Source organism: Neopsephotus bourkii, unplaced genomic scaffold, assembly GCF_033783945.1.
Source record: "Neopsephotus bourkii isolate Nb327-2 ecotype Australia unplaced genomic scaffold, CSIRO-AGI_Nbou_v1 NB_1638, whole genome shotgun sequence".
NCBI lineage: Eukaryota > Metazoa > Chordata > Aves > Psittaciformes > Psittacidae > Neopsephotus > Neopsephotus bourkii.
Genome location: NW_026902113.1, coordinates 9,792,425 through 9,801,612, shown reverse-complemented (window position 1 = coordinate 9,801,612; position 9,188 = coordinate 9,792,425). Strand labels below are relative to the sequence as shown.

The window sequence follows — 9,188 nt, the reverse complement described above, 5'->3', positions numbered from 1 at the left end:
GGGACATGCCGGCAGCGTCCGGGCACAGGCGCTCTGCAGGCGGCCCGGCCCCGCTGGTGCGCATTCGCTTCCCCTTCCCACTTAAAAAGGATATTTAAACAAAGATTTTTAATTCCATTCAAGCCTGGAATTCACCGCCCAGCAGTGGGAGAACCTGCACCAGCAACTTCCAAGGGAGCAGAGCAATGCCAAGCCCGTGTGCCAATTCAGGGAACGCCACTGGATCAGCCTTTGGTCCCCCTCAACACACAGAGCGTCTCCCCGGAAGGATCTGGACAGGGAGGCTGGGGACCCCCACCGGCCTGTGGCTGCACGAAGCCTCTGGTGCATAACATGGCTGTTTTCCGCCACTTCTCTGCTTACGTTCCCGTTTCCCTGAGGGAACGAGCTCAGCACCTGTGTGAAGCGGCAGGGCTGGCAGGGGGAGCGGGTCTGCCGGCGGGGGCCAGGGCTTGCAGGACCAGGGTGCCCCATCCTAACACAAGGGGCCACCCGTCATCCTCCCCCGTCTCTGCTTCCTTCCCAGCAACGCAAATCCGCTCGGGAGCGAGCGTTTAGCATCTAACCCGCTCCTAGAGGCATGTGCTTAAACAAGCCGAGTATCAACCCCACGATAAAAGTACTGGGTTATTCTGCAACGTAATCTACATCAAAGCCTCGGGGGCTGCCGGCTTGAAAAGATTCAAGATGTTTTCTAAGTCCTTATCATGTCTGTGCTTAGGGGGAGTCATAAATTCCACAGGTCGGACTAACTAACACACGATTCCTCCTTCCCTTCTGCCTCCTCGGCCACCAAAGGGCTTTCCAGCAGCCTTTTTTTTTTAACCTTGCAAACAAAGCTCCCGGCTCCCTGTCGTTAAAGTGGGGGAGAGGGGAGGATCCCCCAGCCCGCCCCGAGCTTCTCCTAAGTGACGGAAAAATAAATTCCTTAATCCAGAAAACGATTAGAAATAAAGAAGGTGAATTCGCATCCCCGCAAGAGTCTCGGCAAACCGGAGCGGTCGGTGGAGGGGGGATAGCAGGGACTGCTCGGCACTCGGATGTCTTTGGCTCGGGACGGGGGTCCACGGGCTGTACTTCTCGCCCCGATACCCTCCAGCCCTCCCCAGCACTGGGCCCTAGGTGACGATGAGCGCCGGCTGCCAAACAAGGTGTCCCAGATGAGGGCACCGGCCTCTGCCTTTCTGCGGGTCGAGAGCGGGCAGGGAGCAGCTGGCAACGGCATCCTGCCCCCGGAGTTCCTCACTCAATCACGCCGCTGACCTGACTCCCCCACAGCAAGCAGATCCCCTCAAAAATTACTTATTCAACTCAAGAAATAAGATCGGGGCTGGAGGAGGAAGGCGAGGAGCCCGGCTTCTCCCCGTAACAGAGCCCCTGTGAAAATCCTCTTCGGTGCGGGAAGGACTCAGAAATGGGGGGGGCGGGATAATGATAATAATAATAATAATTTAAAATATATTTCCCTGCAAGCGGTTTTCTGGATCAGGCACTTGTCACCTTGAGAGGCGTTAAGTCCCATTTTGCAGCTCAGGGTCTAACGAAATAGAAAAAAATCCGAAGGAAGCAAAAGGGGAGAAATCAGGGCTTCGTCCGCACTCAGGTCTCGGGGTCCTGTCTCGGGGTTCCCGCTCCTCTCCCGGGGCTGTGGCTCTGGGACCAAGTCGGCGAGAAGACCCAAGGCAGGGAAGGAGCGGGCAACTGCCAGGGCCGGCTCGGGAAACCTCCAACATGCAGGATGGCGAAGAGAAAAGGGGGAATTCCCGACCAAGAGAGACATTCCCTCCGTCCAAACCTCTCGGGAAGTTCCGATCGCTGGGAAGGGCTGGCGGGGGGATAAATCCTGCCCCAGTCGCAAAGAAAGGAAGCCCAAGCAGGCCCGTAGGCTTTCCTCTTATTTTAAAACAAGAGGGGCCCGGGGCAGAGCTTCCCCTTCCTGCCGCCGGGCACCTCTGCGGCGGGTGGGGAGCAGGGACAGCTCGGCAGCGGCGAGGGATGCTCTAGAACATCTGTTCCCGGGGTAGTGGGTCTCGCTCCCTCCCCGGTGGGGAACGGCTGGCGGGATCCCGTCTCCCAAATGCTGCCCGTGCTAGGGGCGCAGCTGGAACCACCGTCCGACGGGCAAAGGCAGAGCAGGACGGAGAAGAGAGGAACTGAGTGCTCGCTGTAAGGCTCGGTTCTGCTCAGAGCCCTGTTCTGCTTCTTCGCTGGAGCTCAGGGCTCTCATCCTCTCCGGTGATCCCCAGACCCTCCAGCTCGGACTGGCGTCGGGTCTCATCCGAAAGCGCTGCCACCTGCTTGGCAGGGATTCATGGATAGAGACTTAAACAGAGAACCGGGCTGGTTCGGGTTTTGTCAGACTTCTAGTGCTTTTTAATAGAACGTGTTCACAGTTTTGTCATTTTAATGGCCCTTTCCTCCGTTTATGGCATCATCAAATTCACATCCAGATAGATCGGCTCTGTCGGTGCTTATCGGGAAAAGCGATTACACTGAAGAGAAGCAGAGTTTATTTTCCAGGATTACATTTCAGCCTCCCACTCGGAGACCGCTGGGGGCTGCCAGCCCCGCTCCGTCTCCCCGTTACCGGCGAGGCGAGGTGAGGTGTGAAGGTGGGAATGGGCAACAGGGAGAGAAATACCCCCCGGAAAAGGCTGCTGGCAACCGTCCCCGTATCCCTGCTCTAGTGCTGCTGTTACGGTATGGTCTCAACCGCGGCCATCAAAGATAGTCTGCAAGCGACAAGTGACAGTGTGGAGGCAGGCATTGCGTTACCGGCTGTGGGCAGGGTGGGGGTACCCCTTTCCTCACAGCCGGGGTACACACAGCGGATCCTAGGTGCCTCCCGTGGTCTCTTCTTCGGGAGAGATCTTTCGTCCTCACTGCCTTGAGCATCCCGCTCCCCCAAGACCACGGACCTGGGACCCTCATGGATAATTCAGATGTCGCTGAATTATTCCCACACGCGTTAAAGCATAGCTTCGCGGCAGCCCCACGCCGGCACCAAAGGGCCCGGTGGAATGAGGGGAAGGAGAGGGAGATTTTCAGGGAGTGCGGGTAGGGAGATCTGCCTCTGCAGAGCTCAAGTCGGCCCTCTACTACAAAACGCCTCGTCTCAGAGGGACGCTCCCCGATCTGCAAAACAGCCACCCACGGGGGAGGAAAAATACCCCTAGGACACGGTTATGTGGATCTCCTCACGTAAGACTCGTGACGCTCGCGGCCTGGGGAGCCCGTGGGGAGCCCCTACAGGACTCAGCCGCAGCCGCCTCCAGCGCCCGGGTGAGCCGTCGGGGACGGCCGGTGTTGGGCTGCTCCGACAGAACGCGCTGAGAAAAAGGGGGGACGCTCCCAACCCCATCCATTTTTTCTCGGCGGGTGAAAGGGTTCCTCGCTGTGTCATGGGAAAAGATGCGAATATGCAAACGTTGTCTCGCATTGTCCCCGCTCAGGGTGAAAAGTTAAAGCATAAAAGCGGAGGGGGGAAGCTGAGAGGGGGTCGCCTCTTCAAAGGGGGCTGGCGGGGCCGGGGGAATCGACTGCCTCCTGGCCGGGAGCCACCTTTCCAGGGCCTGCATTTCCAGAGCGGTTCCAAGGAGTCGGGAAGGGAAAAAGCGTGCGTGGAGGGCAAGCCGCCGGTTTCCCTGTGGGCTCGTTCCCCGAGGTGTCAGGTTCCGGGGGAGAGAGTTGTTCCCCCCTTGGTGGGGACCATCCCATGGCTCGGTACTCAGGCCCCTGCGGGTGGGGGAGTGCTAGGGCCTAGCTCCAGCGGTGGGTACAAGGGCAGCGGGTGTTCGAGGAGAAGCACCCCTAGTCCTCCCCCCTTGCCGGCAGCGTGGCCCAGGCTGGGGTGGCCAGCGCCCAACCTCGGAGCTCGGCAGGCACACGCAGGGGGGAAGGAGGCAGCGCCTTCGGAGTGGGGATTTCTCCTCTTACCTCTCCTTCATCGCCAGTGACCGAGTGGGAGCGGGTGGAAGCGCGTTAGAAAAAGCAGTAGGCCATCGCGGTAGGGCTTGCTGCTTAAAACCACCACAATAAAATGGCTTTGTGGATTTTTAATCAAAACTCCCTCCTTCTCCGCCCCTTCCCCCCAGCCCCAAGCACGGAGAAGAGTTGGTTAAAATGCTGCCTACAGATCGGCTGCGATACATGGCTCCCATATTCCCACCCTCGCCCTTAGATCTCCCTCTCTGTCTTTTGCAAGTCTCTTGATTTCATCCTTTGAACCTGTGATTGGAGGTTAAAGTGCACCAGGTTGCAATGGAAGGAGGAAGCTCTTAAACAATAAAGGCTTGAATATTTAGCTGTGATCAGGTCGCTGCCCTCTCCTTATCTTTTTAAATGCAAATCGTCTTTTAGGGGTAGTAGCTATATACCCAGCGCCTCTCCACGTCACCTGCCTTTGGTGTGTCTGGGCCATTACTAATAGAGCCTTGTAAACAATCGTTAATCATGTAAGTGCTGCCGGCCATTGGATTCGGACCGGGAGAGCGGAGCAGGGAGCGCAGCGCGGGGCCGCGGCCCCTCCGCCTGCCCCCTCCCCGCCCCGGGCAGCCCGTCCCCAGGCAGCAGCCGCGCCGCTGCCAGAGCCCCGAGCAGCATGCGGAGAGCCGCCGCCGGGGCCCCGACAGCATGTACGTGAGCTACCTCCTGGAGAAGGACGGGCCCATGTACCCCGGCCCGGTGCGACACTCGGGGGGGCTCAACCTGGCGGCGCAGAACTTCGTGGGAGCCCCACAGTACGCGGACTACGGCGGCTACCATGTGAACCTCGACAGCGCCCAGTCCCCCGGCCCGGCCTGGCCCGCACCCTATGCCGCCCCGCTTCGCGACGACTGGGGCGCCTACGGCCAAGGAGTTCCTCCGGCCGCCGCCGCCGCCGTCCATGGCCTCAACGGCGGCTCCCCCGCTGCCTCCATGGCCTACAACCCCTCCGACTACCACCACCACCACCCGCACGCCCACCACCACGCCGGCCCCGCGCCCCACTGCTCTGCCGGGGTCATGCAGCCCCACAACGCCGCCAACAACGCTGCCGCTGCCGCCGCTCCCGAGCCTCTGTCACCCGGCGGGCAGCGCCGCGGCCTCTGCGAGTGGATGAGGAAGCCGGCGCAGCCCCCTCTCAGCAGCCAGGGTAAGCCCGGGCCAGGGGGAGGCGGGCGGGCTGGGTGCAGCCCCGCCGACGGCTTCCGAGGGGCACAGACGGCTCCCCGGGTTACTGTGTGCAGGGCAAAGCGACGGCGAGGGGGGGAGGCCCCCGAAACAAACCCGCTCGAGGGCCGGTCGTCGGAAGAACGGGGTGGCCGGGCTCAGCCGACAGCCTGTCCTCGCTGCCGCGTACGGCCCCGCCGCGGAGCCAGGCTGGCAGCGGCAGGAGTGGCTCTGCGCCGGGCAGCAGCGACTGCCGGCCTCGGAGCGCCGCTGCCCGGAGCTGCTCTTCTTCGGAGCAGAGCAGAACAGCTCGGGATCGCGGGGAAGCACTCGCTCTTCCTCCCCCTGCTCCGCTCGTCCGCTTATAGCCACTTAGAAGATTTTTATAACCAATTATAGTCATATAAATCATCGGCCGGTGTCGCTCCGCATTTGTTTCTGAGTCACTGGGCGCCCACTCTTCATTAAGGTCCCCGTGTGGCCGGGCCTCCCGGGCGGCGGCTGCGCTGCCCCCGACCCTGCGGGCTGTGGCCGGTGGGCCCGGGAGGTGCGAGGGCGTGACAGCCCCCCCAGCCCTAGTTCCCGGTGGCGTGAGGGCGTCCGTGGGCAGGACGCGGCAGGCCGCGGCCGGCGCAGTGCTCCCTTGTGATGTTAATAGCCTCGCAGACCCCAGCTTTTATTTCCCCCTGCATCCTCCCGGAGACATGCGTGTCCCGTGTTTTGATATACGGCCTCCACGACTGTTGTATCCTCTTTTTCTTTTTTTTTTTTTTTTTTTACTTTTACTCGGTCTTCTTTATATTTATATATAGTGGCCGAAAAAAAGAAAGGGTGGCGACTTTCACAGTAAATAACGAGTTCTGCCATTCCTCTCTCATCCTCCTCCTTGTGCTCCTGCAGCGGGGCTCCCCGGGCGCCGTGGGGTGCGGGTCCCGGGCACACCCGCCTGTCGCGGGGAAGCCCCGGTGCCCCGGGGGCAGCCGCTAGCACCAGCTACGCCCCGGGTGGCGATGGCGGCGGAGCTCTCCCAGGCCCGTCGCGCTTCCCACAGCAGCCCGTGGAGTTCCCACAGTTTGGGCTTGTGCGATGGTGGCCGGTCCCTTGTCTCCATTCAAATTCTGCCTTTGGAGACAGTGTTTATGTTAATGTGCAGGGCTGGGGGGATGAAAGCGCTTGCCGCCATTTGTTCAGTAGTGGTAATTTAAACAGAATGTGGCTGTCATTAAGGCTTTGAGAAGGGTTTTTCTTTGATAAAATCTCCTTGTCCTGCATTGTTTGGGACTGTGTTCCCTATTCACTGGCTCTGGGGAGTTTTCTCTGATCAGGCTTGTATCTTTACAGGGTGCTTTTGTTGTGGTTTGCAGAGAGTTTACCTGAACAAAGTCAGCCTGCTAGCCATTAAGCACCTTGGGGGCAGAGACTATCCGCCTCGGCTCCCTGGGGAACAGAAGGGCCGGGGACACAACCAGTCAGACAAGAAACCCTCTGCAGAAGGGAGGTCACTGTTGCTGCTATGCGTATTCGTCGGCCCTCGCTGGCAGTTGCCTTCGTTCGGATTTCGTTTGTTTCGTTTTCTAGTGGAATTTTTGAGCTCTAAAGTTAAACGTTCCACTTCTAGGGTCCCCGAGAAATGTCTTTATTAGCTGCCTGAAGGCCGGGGGTGAAACAGGGGGAGCAGGGCAGGGACCCCTGGGGACCCGCGATGGCTGCTCCCTGTTCTCCTGCCTAGATCGGTCTTTCTCGTTTAGAGCAGAAGCCGCCCCGGCCTGAACAGGGCTTTTATTTCTTTTCCTTTTCCCCTTCTCTTTGCAAGAATTCGGTTCTCTTTAGGGAAAGCAAAACAAAAACGAAAGCCAGCAACAAAGGTGCAACAAAGGTGTCCCAAGCGCAACGCACGGGCTTGCGGCGGGACACGGGCCTGCGGCAAGGCCGAGATCCACGCCTGGCTTGTCCTTAACAGCCGGCACTCCGGGGATTTCTGTCCTGTGTCCCCAGGGAACTGTGTAACTGCTCTTGTCCCCCCTGACCGCTGCTCTCAGCAGAGCCCCTGAAAGGGAGAGGCGAGCAGGGATCTGGAAGGCAGGGTCCTGCTAGCCCCGCAACCGCAGAGGGGAGAACTGCGCTCCACACCGGCCCTTGGTTTGGGCTTTCCCAACCCCGGCTTTGTCCTCCGCAGTTAAAACCAGGACGAAAGACAAGTACCGCGTCGTGTACACCGACCACCAGCGGCTGGAGCTGGAGAAGGAGTTTCACTACAGCCGCTACATCACCATCAGGAGGAAAGCAGAGCTGGCCTCCAACCTGGGGCTGTCCGAGAGGCAGGTCTGTCCCACGAATGCCTCTCCCCCCACAACCACGGGGGCAGGGATGCTCTGGGATCGGGATGTGCAGGGTCGGGATGCGCGGAACAGGCATGCGCTCTCGGTGCGGGCCCCCTGGATGTGCGATGTCCCCAGGGAAACACCCCCCTCATTCTCCTGTTCTACCTCCGGCAGGTGAAAATCTGGTTCCAGAACAGGCGGGCGAAGGAGAGGAAGATCAACAAGAAGAAGCTGCAGCAGGCTCAGCCCGGAGGAGCAGAGCCCCTCAGCCCCGGCGCCCCTCTGCAGGGTCCCTCAGCGGGAGCGGCCGCCGCCGGTCTGGGCCCCGCCGCCCCGCAGTGACAGCGGCCGGGGACCGCGGCGCAGGAACTGCTGCTGGAGGGCACGGCAGCGCCGGGGCCGGGCCGGGCCGGGCCGGGGGGCACGATGGGAGCCCCCTCCGCCCTCCCCATGCACTACAGCGCCCCGCGGGGCCGGCAGTGTGTACAGATGTACAGTGTATGTGTCTCGTCCTCCGGGGAAAGCGTGGCCATCTCTCTATTAATATTATTATTATTATGTTTGGGTGGGGTTTTTTTACCCTGGAGTTTGTTAGATAAAAAGGAGGGGCACTGCCTGACAGTCAACCCCCGGTGAATCTCAGGGATCGGTCCAAAAGACCTTAGAAATGTTGTTGGGCTAGCGATGAATTTTAACAGAAAACAAAATTAAAGCACATTTTTTTTAATTTAATATTTTATTTTCTTCTTGCAACCAAGTGTCAGGAATGTACAAAATGTTCATCTTGCCCTAAGGCCAGAACAGACAAGATAAGGCACTGTTTAAACGTTTAGAAGTGAATTGGTTAATGTTAGACACTTGTAAAAGAGCCCATAAATCTGGTGCTGATAGTCAGCCAGCCAGATTTATTAGCCCTAGTGGAGAGAAATTGGAGGAATGAAGCCTCTTCTGAAAAAGGTGTCCTGTCATGCTGCAGTGAGCAGCTTTGCTTGTGTGTGTGCGCCATGTCTGTCAGTTGAATTATGTGCTGTTCCTCACCTCCTTACACTTTCCTGCTTGTTTGGAGTATTTTTCCAGTTAGTTTTCCAAAATCTCCTTGGTTTAGTCAGCTTTACGTAGGCCTCATTGCAGCCCCACCAGGAGCAGAAATCCTCAGGAAGAGCCATGTCCTATATCACAACCCACCTTGCACAGGCTGTGGCCTATTTCCAAATGCTGGCTAAATGGTGGGGACCAGGATAGAGCTGCCAAACGATCCACCTAGCAAGAGACAAAAACCAGAAAAGTCCAGCTGATCTGGCCAGTTCATCCTGGTTGTTTGTTGTGTTTAGTACTTAGGTCTGGGAGAAACCCCACCAAGAAGTGAGGCCATGCAGCCAGCCTGGGGTGGCCACACTGCAGCTGGGGCTTGGAGTAGGACCAGCTCATGTGGGCCTGGGTCCTAACAGCAATGGGAGCACTGTCCAGCCCGAACACATCGTGTAGGTTTCTGTCCTCCCCAGCACTTGGCCCAACAGTGTTCTGTTTTTCCCATCAAATTTATTTAAGATATTCCATTTTACTTCTTTGGGACACTTTGTTTCTTTGATGACAATTTTCTCATCTTTTTGCTGAAAGCTATGGCCAAATGCCAGCAGGATCAACAGAACTGGATGGAGACAATTGGTTTGCTAGGGCCTGGGCTGATGGACAAGGTAGCTTTCTTCACCTGGGAGA

The 9,188-nt window shown here is 58.5% G+C and overlaps 1 protein-coding gene across 2 annotated transcripts; it reads left to right on the top strand.

The window, feature by feature from the left end:
• Positions 1–4,282: 4,282 nt before the first annotated feature.
• CDX2 (caudal type homeobox 2) lies at positions 4,283–8,202 on the top strand. Of its 2 annotated transcripts, XM_061374309.1 has the most exons (3): positions 4,285–5,134; positions 7,328–7,473; positions 7,647–7,961. In XM_061374309.1, exons 1-3 carry the CDS (start codon positions 4,633–4,635, stop codon positions 7,812–7,814), a joined length of 816 nt encoding a protein of 271 aa, XP_061230293.1. In that variant the 5' UTR covers positions 4,285–4,632; the 3' UTR covers positions 7,815–7,961. The 2 variants fall into 2 exon arrangements, with proteins under 2 accessions (XP_061230291.1, XP_061230293.1); XM_061374307.1 differs by lacking the exon at positions 7,328–7,473 and having other exon boundaries at positions 4,283–5,134; positions 7,647–8,202.
• Positions 8,203–9,188: the final 986 nt, after the last annotated feature.